We start from the raw sequence: 14321 nt of genomic DNA on the forward strand, positions 1-14321 counted from the left end.
TTTCTGCTTCCACATGTTAGCAGTTGGATTTCATTCTCAGGGTCATAATCCAACATGGCAGTTCCATCATGGAACCTCAGCTGTCATGCCTTCAGAGGAAGAGTAGAGAAAAGGTTGAAAAAAAAGTCCTCCTCTCAGATAAGTCAACCCACTCCAGTCTTCTTGCCTGGAGAATCCCAGGGACGGCGGAGCCTGGTGGGCTGCCATCTATGGGGTCGCACAGAGTTGGACACGACTAAAGTGACTTAGCAGCAGCAGCAGCAGATAAGTCAATGAACTTTAAGAGGCATTCCTAGAATTCCTACATAATACTTTGTTTAAATCTTATTGGCCACGATTTAGTCAAAACATGATATCAGTGCACCAAAGGGAAGGCTGGTGAATGCTATATTTTAGGCAAGCACATTTGCAGTCTCAAAAATAATTATTAATTGACTTCTCTTCTTGAGGAATCAAGGGAGAAATGATGGATAGATAGAAGGCAGCTCTCCAGTTCTTTCTCAGAGCTCCAGCTCACATCACACGTGGGTACCACTTCCTGGAGGAGAGCCAGCCTGGTTGCCTCATTTAATGTTGCACAGGATGGTGTCATCTGGTCTCTCAAGAAGCAAATGATGGGGACAGACAGGGAAATACCACACGGTTTAGTTAGGATGCCCAAGGACGGCTTATGGGGGATAAAGGACTTGGACCCTCTAGGTCTTCTGAATCCTTTCTCACGTGCTAATTCCATCCTAGAATTCTTCTTTTTTAAGCTAACATACTAGTGACATCTGGCAAAGCTGAGGATTCAAGTGATGTTATAATTTGGGAACCCTTGGACCAAAATTGGAGCATGGTTGCCAGCTTTCTTAGCCTTGAGGTGCTAAGAGAGAATTATTTTAGCACAGTGATGGGAAGTCCATGAATTTCAGTCTTTGCATTAAGATCAGAATTTAGTTTTTGAGCTTGTTCTTTAGAAACACAGGGAGAATTTCACAACCCCGCCATCACCAATACCTTTCCCAGTTATGGACAGGTGTGATGGACAAAGTGATGATGATGGAAGCGTTGTCCCTTCAGTCGTATCCGATTCTTTGTGACCCTGTGGACTCTCGCCCACCAGACTCCTCTGTCCATGGGATGCTCCAGGCAAAAGTACTGGAGTGGGTTGCCATTCCCTTCTATGGGGAATCTTCCTAAGCCAGGGAACAAAGCCAGGCCTCCTGCAGGTGGGTTCCTTACTGTCTGAGCCACCAAGGAAACCCCCTGAGATAGATAGAGATTTGAATAACAATTAACAGCCTTGACATAGGAAACTGTAAGAATTCTACAAGAAGCAGGACTATTTATTGTTCTAAATAATCCCTGGAGCATTTTCAAACATTGATGGCACTCTGGCCTATAAAGGAAACCTCAGCAAAGTTCAGAAAATGAGAGCCAGGCAGACCATGATTCTTTCACCACCATACAATTAAACTAGCAGACAGTATGAAAAGATCTCTAAGTATTTAAGAAAATTTAAAAAAAAAGAAACTTCTCAGTAATGGGTCAAAGAAAAACTTCACATTGGCAACTAAAAATAAGTAGAAATTAATGATAACGAGAACACTAAATATCAAAATTGGTGGCTGTTGTTCAGTCCCTCAGTTGTGTCTGACTCTTTGTGACCCCATGGACAGCAGCACGCCAGGCTTCCCTGTCCTTCACCATCTCCCGGAGTTTGCTCAAACTCATAGCTATTGAGTCGGTGATGCCATCCAACCATCTCTGCTGCCCTCTTCTCCTTTAGCCTTCAGTCTTTCCCAGCATCAGGGTCTTTTCCACTGAGTCAACTGTTCGCATCAGGTGGCCAAAGTATTGGAGCTTCAAAATCGGTGGAGAACAGCAAAAAATGCTTTCAGAAATTTATACTTTTGAATGATTACATGTCAAAAGAAGAAAGATTGAGCATCAACTAACTTAAGAAGTAAGCAAAAGAGTAACAGAAGAAACCCCCAAAAATGTAGAAAGATTTTGATTAAAAAGAGCAGAAATCAATGACATGATAGAAAAAAACCAGTAATTTGTCTGCAAAAAGAAGCATTTGATAAAATTTAACAACATTTACAATGATTCCTCAGGGTGAGGAGAACAGTTTTAAATGGCATTTATTATAGAAAATTGGTAAGTTCAACTACATCAAAATAAGGAAGCCCATTCATCAGAAGATTTTCAAAACTATCATAAGAGCAAATTAAAAACTGAGGTGTTATTTGAAAATTATTTAATTGGAAAAAAACTAGAATTTTTAAAAGAATAAAGAAAAACAAATGAGAAAAATAGAAACAACAGAAAAATGGGTAAAAGATATGCAGAGGCAATTCATGGAGGAGGAAACATATGGTCAGAAAACAAGGAAAGATGTTCGGCATTACTAGTGCTAAGGAAATGCAGATAAGAGAACATTTGATCCGTTGATTGGGAAAATTAACAGTAGCCAAGCGTTGGGGAAGATATGGGACAGTGGATCTCTTACTCATAGTGAGAGCTTACATTAGCACAGTAACTTTGGAAAATAACTTGATTATTTTGTAAAGTGAAATATGTATGTATCTATGGCTGCAGCTATACTTCTGGCCATTTATGCAATATAAATTTCAGCACAGGTATAGGAAATCTGGATTCGATCCTTGGGTTGGGAAGATCCCTTGGAGGAGGGCATGGCAACCCACTGCAGTATTCTCGCCTGGAGAATCCCCATGGACAGAGCAGTCCATGGGTCACAAAGAGTCGGACTTGACTGAGCAATTAAGCACATCTTAGCACAGCCCACCAGAAGACGGAGCAAGTTAAGAGCAATGCTGTTCACTATAGCAAAAATGGAAAATCTTCTACATGCCCATCATAACAAGAACAGATAAATGATGAAATCTTCATATTGAAGTGAAAAAGACTGAACAATATAGCTTTATGCAACACAGATTAGTCTTACAAACATGTTAAGAGGGAAAATTTACAGAAGACAATAGTATGTTACCCACCCTTTTTTTAGATCAAAAGAAAATAAAGCCAAGTAATACATATATGTGCGTGCATGCGCAGTCACTCAGTCATGTCCAGCTCTCGCGACCCCATGGACTGTGGCCCACCAGGCTCCTCTGTCCATGGGATTTTCCGGGCAAGAATACTGGAGTGGGTTGCCATTTCCTCCTCCAGGGAATCTTCCCTGACCCAGGGATCGAACCCTTATGCATACATGTATGGAGTTAAACAAAAGAGACTCAGAATCATTTTGTTTAGGGTATAGTGATTACCTCTGAGTGAGAAGCAGGAGGATGGGAATCACAGATGTGTGCAGAAACGGTCAATAAAAGCTGACCATTAGGATGGGTGGTAGGTTCACTGGTGTTTATTATATCAAAATATGAAAGAAGAGGACAAAGCATGGATCCATAATGATCCGGCATTGTGAGCTGAATTCTATGCTTCATCCAACTCAAGGCCCTGATGTGTTTAGGAATAAAAACAAAACTTAATGAATCCTTCGGGTTACTTTCATTCCTTAATCAATTAGCTATACAGCACAGTTAGACTATTTCCAATGTTTATTTCTTTTCCATTATTAGTTTTTTTTTCTACTGGAATTATCTTCAGAGATATCAGTAACTTATGACAAATATTTGATTCATTGATCAGTATTTGACCATATCAAGTTTTCCAGTTTTAGCTTTTGTTTCCTTGCTTTCTTCTCTCCTTCCTTCCCTTCCTGCCATTCACCCTCTTTCCTTCCTTTTTTTTTTTTTCAACTTTTTAGTCATAAAAAGTTCAGCATACAAAACTAGAGAGGGAGCTGTAGAGAATCCCATCCATGTACCCATCTCAACATCAACACTTATAAATTCACATTTCGTCTACATATTCAGTCACTTTCTCCTCCTCCCCAAGACTATTGAAGAAAATTCCAGACATCATGTCATTTCATCTGTAAATATTTCATTAAGTATCCTTAAAAGATCTGACTCTCTTTTAAAGCCATAAATTACTATTATCATATCAAAATAAACTATCTCTTAGTATTATAAAATATCCAATCAGTGTTTGCATTTCTCCTATAATCATTTTCCATTACTCTCTCTTACAGTCTGTTTTAACTGGGATCTAATTAAAACACATTCATTCTGATTAGTTTATAAGCCTTTCAACCCTTCTTTAAACTGTACTTTTCTCCTGTATCACTTTCTCCCCTTTTTCTTATAATTCTATTGTTGTTTATTTTGTAACAGCTATAATATAAGCAACTAGGTTGTCTTCTAGCATTTTCTACTGTCTGGATGCTGCTAACTGTATTCTCGTGATGTAATGTAACATATTTCTCTGTGTTTCTTATAAATTAGCAGTGAGATTCAGACCACTGGGCCATGTAGACTAGAGAGGGGTTGGTAACGTAGGTCTCATCCCGCCCAGGCCTGTTTCTGTATGGTGTTTTACTGGAACACAGCCATGGTCATCATCTGGGTATTGTCCAAGGCACCACTCTGCTCCAGGGGTAGAGTCTAATACTTGCTACTGGCAGACTTGAGTAGCTGCAACAAGAGCTTCAGGGCCCTCAAAGCCTAAAATATCTCCTATCTGGCCCTTAATAGAAAAAGTGCTGACCCCTGCACTAGAGGCTTCCTCACACGCAGGGTGGGTGGATTTTTAGGTGTGTGTTCTTTCATCAGGAGAGAGTTGTGTTTGCTTCCCTCTCTCTATGCTGTTTATTACCATTCACTTCACTTCAGTCGCTCAGTCGCGTCCGACTGTTTGCGACCCCACGGACTGCAGCACGCCAGGCTTCCCTGTCCATCACCAACTCCCGGAACTTACTCAAACTCATGTCCATCAAGTCGTTGATGAACATTAATTCATTAACTGACCCATGAATTCAGTGAAGTTGCCAAGTGCTGATCCTTTAATTCTGTCATTCCCTCTTTGCATACTAACTGGAGTATTCCTCCAGTAAGAAATTTCTCTGATTTCTCTTTTTATCCATTACTTCCACAATGGCCAGTTTTCCCTAGATAAATTTTGAGGTTCTAAATTTTGCTCCGATGATGCCATAACATGACTGCTTTTTCAACTATGTCCTTGTTTGGAAAGCTCAGGAGAGAAGGCAGTTTCCTTCTGCTTTTATTTCTCAAATGTGCTAAAATTGGGCATGTTCACAGGTGGCCGTGGAGACCAGGGCGGTCATAGCCTGGATGGAGAAAATCCCCTTCGTGCTGGGTGGCAACCTGCAGGGGGGAGAGCTGGTGGTGGCCTACCCCTACGACATGGTGAGGTCCCTGTGGAAGACCCAGGAGCATACCCCCACGCCCGACGACCACGTCTTCCGCTGGCTGGCCTACTCCTACGCCTCCACGCACCGCCTCATGACGGACGCCAGGAGGAGGGTGTGCCACACGGAGGACTTCCAGAAGGAGGACGGGACCGTCAATGGGGCTTCCTGGCACACTGTGGCCGGAAGTAAGTCTCTGATGGTCCTGCTGTCATCGTGGGGCCCAATGACAGTGGGCCGCTGGATGGAGGTGGGGGGGACCCTGTGGTCCAGCTCTCCATCTGTCCTTGTTCTCAGCAGAGTAGCTACCGTAATTAACCATGTAAAAGGTGCGAGCACCCTGCCTAGTCTCTTCTTTCACCTTCACAGTAGTCTTCGAGCGGATGTGGCTTACTCCCCTTGTTATAAAAGAGGTAGCCGGGGCTTTGAGATAGGAAAGGGATCTGTCCAAGCTCCCAAGGAGCAGAACTGGGATCTGTCTGACCCTGTGGTCTACTCTTAGCCGCCGAGCTGTTTGGATGTTACAGGGTCAGAGTTGGTAAGCGTAGTCTTAGGGGAATTATTGGCCAGAAAAGCAAACCCAGCGAAGGGGCAGAGAGCACACTGGTGCTTTGCAGCCAGGGCGCTGTACCTGGAGCCGTTCCCACCGTGGGAGACGCCCCTTGCTGCCAGCCCTTGGAAGGAGGGGGCGGGGAAACAGTGAGCCCAAGCTCAAGACTTTTTCAAATCTCTCATTCACTGGAGGCCCACCCCCCACCCCCGTCCCACCAGGGCATCTGGTCAAAGTCCCAGTGTTGTGATGCAGGGAATGTGATGTCCTGTCCCCAGCATCCACTGAAGACAGAGAGGAAGCCCAGCAGAGACTTCAGGGATTCTTTCGCAGCAGCCAGAGGACCTTGTGGTCAAAGTTTCAGGATCAGCCCTTTGTTTCCCGGGTCAGGGCTGCTCCTAGCCTAGAGTTCTCGAGTGAGGAGAATTGAAGACATCACATTCCCTAAGGTGTCTCTGCATTGGGATGCCAAGACCCCAAACGTAATGTTCATTGTTCATTGCTTATTTTCTTGACTTTGTGAAGGTTGGTCAAACTACTCCGTGTCAGATAGACCTCAGTTCAAATTCTAGTTCATCACGTAAATGCTGTGTGGCTCTGGACAAATTACTTTGCCTCTCTGAACCCCCGTATTTTCCATTTGTAAAATGGGCTTGATGTTAATGGCAATGATGAGGACGACGATGATGGCCACCCTGGGACTGTTGCGAGGATGACGGGGATGGTGGATGTGTGTTCTGTGTCTTGCTTGTCAGCAGCGCTGTTATAAATTCCCACCCCTCTTCTCCCCCCTTTTCTAGGAGCGTGCTCACCATGAAACCTCTTTTATGAGCATATCCCTGTTCTCTGTTTTACTCTACTGATTCACTTTAATATTATTTTTCCTTTGCTAGAGATTCAGCCTTCACAAACTTTTCAGGTATGTTTCCACTCTGGGGGAAAATTTTTTTAAAAGAGTAGGCATATTTGTTCCCTTGGCCATTTTAAAAAACTAAAACATGCAGAAAGCTTGCCATTTTTTCCTTGGTTACAAACCAAGCAGAGTTGTTTTATTTTTCTCCATCATGGCTTTGCTCTGTTCAAAGTAAAAAAAAAACAACAAAAACCCTAATTATCAACTATCAATACCCCTAGCCCTGTCTATCAAGAAAAATATCCTAATAGCCAAAAGCATGCTTGCTTGTTCAGCTCTAGCCCTAAAACCTACAATAATCTTTATGAGGAGTATCTGCTTAGTTTTTACGGCCGCTGTGACTAAATTAGGTTCGGACACTGCGGAATTTGTCAGCAGCAGGTCAATAGCACCGTTCTGAGGGGTCGGTTGCTATCTAATCACATGGGCAGCATTTGATTTGTTTCTATCCATTATATTTTCCATTATGCCGGGGACTTTTGTGGCAGAGCCATGTGGTGGCTCGAGCCTTTTTAATCATTCTTCCTGCAGGCAGTGTGATGAAGCCTGCAGATTCATTTCTTTGTAGACTAATGAGATGCGATTTCTAATTTCCTTTCCTCCCCCCACCCCTCCACTCCTCCTTTGTGTTCGGGTCTTGCTGGCTCATTAGCGGTGACCGACAGGTCTTAGCTAGTGGGAGTGGGCCGCTGGGGAGAGGGTCCAGTCCTGCTCAAAAGGCACATCGTTTGCCGTGTGTGTGTTTCAGCTCCAAAGAGATCTGAGCCCTTCTTTGTGTCAGCTGCTGTCCGGCGTCCTCTCCCCGATGAGGAAGGCAGATGTTGTGACAGCTCTGGGCACACGGTGCTCTAAGGAATGTGATGTCCTGTGTTCCCGTATTGAAGCCGTGACTAGAGCAGGATGCCAGGCCCAGGGAGAACATAGAGGAGGTCTTGCCATCTCCAGCCAGAACCCGAGGCTTGGGAAGCGCTATCAGGGTCGCCCCACACCTTCTGCCTACACGTTTCACTTTTGAAGCCATTTCTCACCCAGGATTCTCTGCTGCACCGCATTCACTAAAGGACTGGAATTCGGTGTTAACCATAGCCTGACTCAGGCTTTCCCACCGTTCTCCTGGTTTCTCATCATTTTGCCAATTCTTTGAGCACTTCCAGTGCTGTTGAAGATACACACTTATTGCAAAGGGGCATCCCAGGTGGTATAAGTGGTAAAGAACCCGCCTGACTTTGGAAGAGACATCAGAGACGTGGGTTCGATCCCTGGGTTGAGAAGATCCCCCGAAGGAGGGCATGACAGCCCACGCCAGTATTCTTGCCTGGAGCATCCCCAGGAGAGGACAGAGGAGGCCTGCAGGCAGGCTACAGTTCCTAGGGTCACAAAGAGTTGGACACAACCAAAGTGACTAAACATGCATGCACGCGTACTTGCACTTACTGCAAAACGGCAGGCCCACCTCAGAGTTTTAAATATCACATTTATTTTAGTACTAACAAGGTCTAAAGGTTGGGATAATGAAAAGAGTGTGTGTGTGCATGCGCGTTTGCACGCGTGCGTGCTTGGAGCAGTCCTGCGATTCAGGAGGACCTGCCTGTCATGCTGCTCCGTGGGCGCGGTCCACAGGCCACCCTGCACTGTCTGGGATTCCACGTCTCAGGTTCCGCTGAATGAGCTGGCCTGGCATTTTGACCAACCTCCTTCAGCCAGACCAGGCCCTGCAAGGGATTTTCCATGAACTTGACATTGTTCCAGCCTGCTTATCCCCCTGCTGTTACTTTCCATATTTTATCACAAATGTGATCAAAGGTCCATGGCTGCTGACATGTGAATGGTTCAAATCTGGAATCTGGTAGAGAGAGAGAGAGGCTGTATGTTTTGCACCTTTTTCTCTGTGACTCGACCAATCAGGCAGCAGGTTGATATAGAAGTGCTGTTAACACCCAAAGCTGTGATGTGATTTTTATACAGACTTTTGTGCTTTAGGATGCTCCATTGAGCACTCCAAGGAGGGAGGGAAGATGGGACAGGTGAGGCTGGTGGAAGCACAGGAGGACCTTTTACCCCCGTCCACAGAGGAACCAGCCCCGCCAACTCCTGCTCTCTGCGGCCTCAACTCTCAGAACCCAGGGAAGGCTCGGTGGAGGCACCTTCTATGGGGAGAATCCTCCTGGATGTCACTTAGGACACAGTAGCACTGTGTTCTTGCTAATCACCCTGTTGCCCAAAGCTGAAAATGTTGGGTAGAGATCCCCTGAACTTCATGCCATCTGACATCCATTTGTTCATTTTGCAAATGTTGGGTACTTTAGTGGGATGGGGCCCCCAAAAGATATGTCCACTTCCTAATCTCTGGAACTTGTGTATGTGACCTTATTTGGAAAATGGGTCTTTGTAGATGTCATTAAGGATCTCAAGATGAGGTCATGGTGGGTTGCCCAGATGGACCCTAAGATCAGTGATAGATATCGTTATAAGGGGCAGACAAGGAGAAGACACAGACACTGAGAAGGCCCCGTGAAGACAGAGGCAGAGGCGGGAGTGGTGTGGCCACAAGCCAAGGAACACCAAGGGCCATCGGGAACTGAAAGAAGGAAGAGTCTTTGGAGGGAGTGTGGCCTTGCCAACGCCTTGATTCTGGACTCCTGGCCTCTAGAACTATGAGAGGATAAGTTTCTGTTGCTTTAGACCACCCAGTTGGTGGTCCTTGGTACCAGCAGCCCTAAGAAATGAACACAGGGACCAAGTCTTGTTGTAGGCATGTCAGGATGTATGTGGCTGTCTGCTCTCCAGCCGGGTGGAGAAGGCATTTGTCCTACAGTCCCTGAGCAGGGGTGAGCAAGTTCTAGGCAGTTGGGGTTCAAACCCCAGCTCTGTCCAGATGCGTGATTCTGGATACATTCCCTGATGCATTCCTGGACCATTCTCTGCCTCAATTCTCTTGTTTGTGAAATTGGGCTACAACTACCTACCTCTCTGCTGGTTTGTGATGAAGAGTAAGTGAGCTTGGCTGCAGAGTGCTAAAGACAGGTTCTGGCTTATGTAGGAACTCAGTAAATGGTGAGATGGATAGCTAGGTTCATGAGGTAGAATAGACAACTACAGGTTTCATTCCACAGTTACAGAGCTGTAGCTGACAGCAGCATAATGACTGAGCTAAATTTAAACACTAAAAATACACATTATTAATGATACCTTTAAAAATAGCAAAATAAAAAGCAACAGAAAAAAAAGAAAAAGAGACAACAAGAATTTAACAAGATAAAAAAAGTGGGGCTTCTCTGGCAGCTCAGTGGTACAGAATCCATCTGCCAATGCAGGAGACACGAGTTTGATCCCTGATCCAGGAATATCCCACTTGCCGTGGAGCAGCTAAGCCCATGGGCCACAGCTACAGAGCCTGTGTCTGGAGCCTGGGAGCCACAACTACTGAAGCCCTCGGGCCCTGGAGCCCGTGCTCGGCAACAAGAGAAGCCACTGCAATGAGAAGCCTGCGCATCACAGCTGGAGAGTAGCCTGTTTGCTGCAACTACAGAAAAGCCCACATAGCAACAGATATCCAGCACAGCCGAAAAATAACTAAAATGATTACAACAAAGTTAAACAGGAAAAAGAAGTGATACCTCTATCCTAAAAGTAGTATTAAACTGATTTCAATAAAATGAAGATGATTTTATCTAGAGGACACTTATCTCAGTCCCCCTTTTCTCAGAGATGTTCTGCATATGCCTGTCTTCCCCCTAAACTGTTCCAGCTGCATCTTGTCTCTCTCTCAACAACCACCCCATCCCCCTTTCTGTTCCCCGGCAGTTGCTCTAATTAATGTTTTGTGTAGCATAGATACTTCGTGCCTCCTTGTTCAAATGAAATCCTTGGAGTCGTGTGCATGAATGTTCTTGCTGTCTCTCGTGCCCCTCTGAGCACCGCGAAGCTAAAATGTTACCTGGTTGGCTTGGCAGGTCTCAACGATTTCAGCTACCTTCACACAAACTGCTTCGAGCTGTCCATCTACGTGGGCTGTGATAAATATCCACACGAGAGCGAGCTGCCCGAGGAGTGGGAGAACAATCGGGAATCCTTGATCGTGTTCATGGAGCAGGTAGGACGTGGACACTCGGCGGGGATGGGGGCTCGCTAGGGAGCGAAGCCCTTGAGATGGCCAAAAGCCTGAGATCAAAGCTCGTCCCATCATCCTGGGCTGACGACTGCGGTGTTGTCTCTGAGTTCTGTGTCAATGCCAGTCGCTCCCGCTGGTTTGTGGTGAGTGAGACTACTTCAGGGGCTCCAGATTGCTGCTCCGTTGGGAGGGGTGATTTGTGTCCAGCCAGCATGCCCAGGCTTCCTGTATTCATCTGCTGGGTCTAACATCACAAAACACACAGGCTGGGAAGCAAGAGAAGGCTGGAAGTCCAAAATGGGTGTGTCGGCAGGTTGGTTTCATTCCGAAGCCTCTCTCCTTGGCTTGCAGGTGGCCACCTTCTCACTGTGTCCTCACATGCTCTTTCCTCTGCGTGTGCACACTCCTGGTGTCCCTGTGTGCCCAGGTTCCCTCCTCTTTTAGAGACGTCAGACGATAAAGCCCACTCGTCTGGCGCCATCAGTTCTTTAAAGATGCTATCTGCAAAAGCAGTCCGCTTCTAAGGTACTGGTGGGGTGGGGACTTCAACATATGGATTTGTGGGGAACACAGTTCAACCCATAACATCAGCTCAGAGGCTGAGGGCTAGCTGCTGCAGGTAGCAGAGTGCCCCCTGGGAACAGTTCTGAATCATGCCGGCTAGGTTCTGCTTGGAGCTGGTGAGCATCTGCTTGTAGCCAGTAAGGAAGCCTTGCTGTGTGTGCTAGGACCTTCACACACCTTTCTTTTCTTCTGTTCTCAATGACACACCTGTCTTGTAGTATTGGGCAAATTGGCTTTTGTTTGGTACTAAAACTAGCCAAGTAACATCCATTTCCCACTAAGGAATAGACTCACAGAAACCAGAGAGAGAAAAATGAATGTTGAACTTCAGATGACTCTACCATGACTCCCATTCATTAGGAAGTAAGATGCTGAGGCTGTATTGAGAGGTTGCCCTTCTTCCATGGGTGGCTATAGATGAGTCAGAAGAAACATCTTAGCCAAGGGCTTGGGCCGCCAGCTTCCTGATACCTGGCACCTCCACATGGGTGGCAGAGGTTGGCATCAGGTTATATCAATAGCATCCAAGTCTGATCCATGAGGGTCCTGGGAGGGTCAGTGCAGCCCACAGTGCACCTTCCTGGCAGAGAAGGCTGTGAACCTGTTTTCTTTTCTTGGGAAGCCATGAGCACACTTTTCATCCCCACTTTGGAATTCTGTGGGGGAAGGCTCCTTTTTAATCTTATATACACAGAGAAAGAAAACCCCAGGCATTCTAACGTGATGATCCCAGTTTAGCCAAAGAGCCTCCTGTGAATAAAATGCCCAGGTGTAGCAGTACGTGTAAAGAAATTCATTGGAAGTGATGGTATGTCACCTTGGATCTTCAGATGGGGAAACCCAATCAGTGTGTATCACATGACGTGCTCATCAACAGGAGGGCCCTGGGGACTGAACTGTACGTTACAGGAGCCTCTTTGAGTCTTTCCTCTCCTGTTTGATTCTTAGAGTCAATTTTGTAAGTCTGTAGAGTCCAGGAAAGTCAAAATAAATGTGCCTGTAAAAATTAAGTTCCATTTTTATGGGTTGTGTTTTTTAATGAACCATCTCAGATCCTCATATTTTCTCAACCTCTGGAACATTTTAACTCCGGTGGAAGACTTTCCAGTAGATGGACCTGAAAGGGATACAGAAATTTGCATACCAAATCCACACAGAGTTGGGGAGCTTTTGAGCCAGATGCGGCTCTGAGGGGGTTCTGGGCAGCCCTGGGCTGGTGGTAGGTTTATAGCCCCGTTCGCTGTGCCAGATGGTCTGTGAGCTCCTCTGTTTCCCTTCATGTTCACCGAGTAGGTCCATCGGGGCATCAAAGGCCTGGTGAGGGATTTGCACGGAAAAGGAATTCCAAATGCTGTTATCTCCGTGGAAGGCGTTAACCATGACATCCGAACAGGTAACTGCGAGTGTCTGTGAACTGTTTCTCGGGAGGAAATACCCAGGTTCTTGAAGTGTTTGGCTTGCGTTAGAACCACAAGGTGAGGTCCGGAAACTTCATGCTCTGGTCTACCTTATCCTCTTTCCTCTAACTTTCCGTGGGAGACCCTATAAGCCAGGTGTTCAGCCTATGCTTTCTGCCTTCTCTCTGTCCCTCATTCAGGTGGAAGCCAGATGCTCAGAGAGGCTGGAGGACCCACTGAAGGTTCAGGAGGCGGGTGGGGCTTGGGTTGAGGTGTGTGAGCAGCTGCGTGCTGTGTCCCCACTGGTTCCAGAGCTCCCGAGCTGGTGGGAGGGCAGCCTGCAGACACCGGGCACCTGCCCACCAGCTGCCTTCTTCTCTGCTGATCAGAAAGTGAGGTGAAAACACGCCCAGGCTTTCCCTTGGGCCCCAGAACTCCCATCACCTGGGATGGCACTTGATATGTTCAGGGGGAAATGTGAAACAGAGACCTTGATTTTTGATGGACGATGTTGGCGCCATGAGGCAATGACAAATGCACGTAGCAGAGAATTGCTTGGATGCCTAAGTCAGATTGTCAGCAAGAGTTCTGCTGGAGATGGCGTGCCCACAGGCATGTTCAAACTGACACGCGGATGTTTTCGTAGGGGTTGGGGTGACTTTAGAGGGCGCTGAGTCTGCGAGGCCAACGCTTTGCTGTCAGCGGCAATGAGCAGGGCACTGGGTCCTGCATTGGCTTCCCGTGGTTGCCATGACAAAGGACCACAAATGGTGAGGCTTTAAAGAAACAAAAGTGTATTCTGTCTCTGTTATGGAGGCCAGGAGTCTGCAGTCCTGGTGTCTGTGGGGCTGATTCCCTGGAGCCCCGGGAGGGTCCTCCCTTGGCTCTTCCAGCTCCTGGTAGCTTTGGGTCCTCCTGCGCTTCCTTGGCTGTGTCACTCCAGTCTCTGCCTCCGTTTCCTCCTGGCTCCTCCTCTTCTGTCTCTTCTGAGGACACATCGTTGGATTTAGGACCTACTCATGTAATCCAGGCTGATCTCATCCCAAGAGCCTGAATTACATCTGCAAAAACCCCTTTTCCAAATGAGATCAATTCGCAGGTCCTGGGTAGTAGGATGTGGGCCACTGGGGGGTTAGGGGGTGTGGCGGCATCACTGGACCGAGGGCAGGTCCTGCCCAGGTGTAGGGAACGGACGCACCATCAGCAAGAGGAAGGAAATCATGCTTGTCATAAAAAAAAGACTTCTTCAATCGCAAACACCCTTGAACAAGGGGAGATGAGACGTGACACGGACTTGGCCTGACCTGAGCCTGGTGGTCTGAGAGCTTACCCTGCGCCCAGGCAGCCAGCCACCCTGGTCATGACGTGGGGTTTCCCAGACACACAGGGAGAGGCTGAACGGGCACGGAGCCAGGGTTTGAGATTCTCCATGGCATGCCCTTCCCTTGTCCACGCTGTTCCTCCCGAAGGAGAGAAGGGGCCTTTTCCCCACTAGCTGCTCACACGCG

General features: G+C 46.7%; 2 protein-coding genes across 3 annotated transcripts in view; one reads left to right on the forward strand and one right to left on the reverse strand.

Annotated features, from left to right (window-relative positions):
- The window catches only part of CPXM2 (carboxypeptidase X, M14 family member 2), a 134755-nt gene that overhangs the window by 115166 nt on the left and 5268 nt on the right, over nt 1-14321 (forward strand). For both annotated transcript variants that reach the window (XM_043476159.1, XM_043476160.1), the window contains 3 exons: nt 5169-5466; nt 10695-10834; nt 12710-12809. In XM_043476159.1, coding sequence (XP_043332094.1) covers nt 5169-5466; nt 10695-10834; nt 12710-12809 — 538 coding nt within the window. The remainder of the gene's footprint in view (nt 1-5168; nt 5467-10694; nt 10835-12709; nt 12810-14321) is intronic.
- GPR26 (G protein-coupled receptor 26) overlaps nt 1-14321 on the reverse strand; it is a 103592-nt gene that overhangs the window by 9662 nt on the left and 79609 nt on the right. The window lies entirely within an intron of this gene.

This window comes from Cervus canadensis, chromosome 8 (assembly GCF_019320065.1).
Source record: "Cervus canadensis isolate Bull #8, Minnesota chromosome 8, ASM1932006v1, whole genome shotgun sequence".
Lineage (NCBI taxonomy): Eukaryota > Metazoa > Chordata > Mammalia > Artiodactyla > Cervidae > Cervus > Cervus canadensis.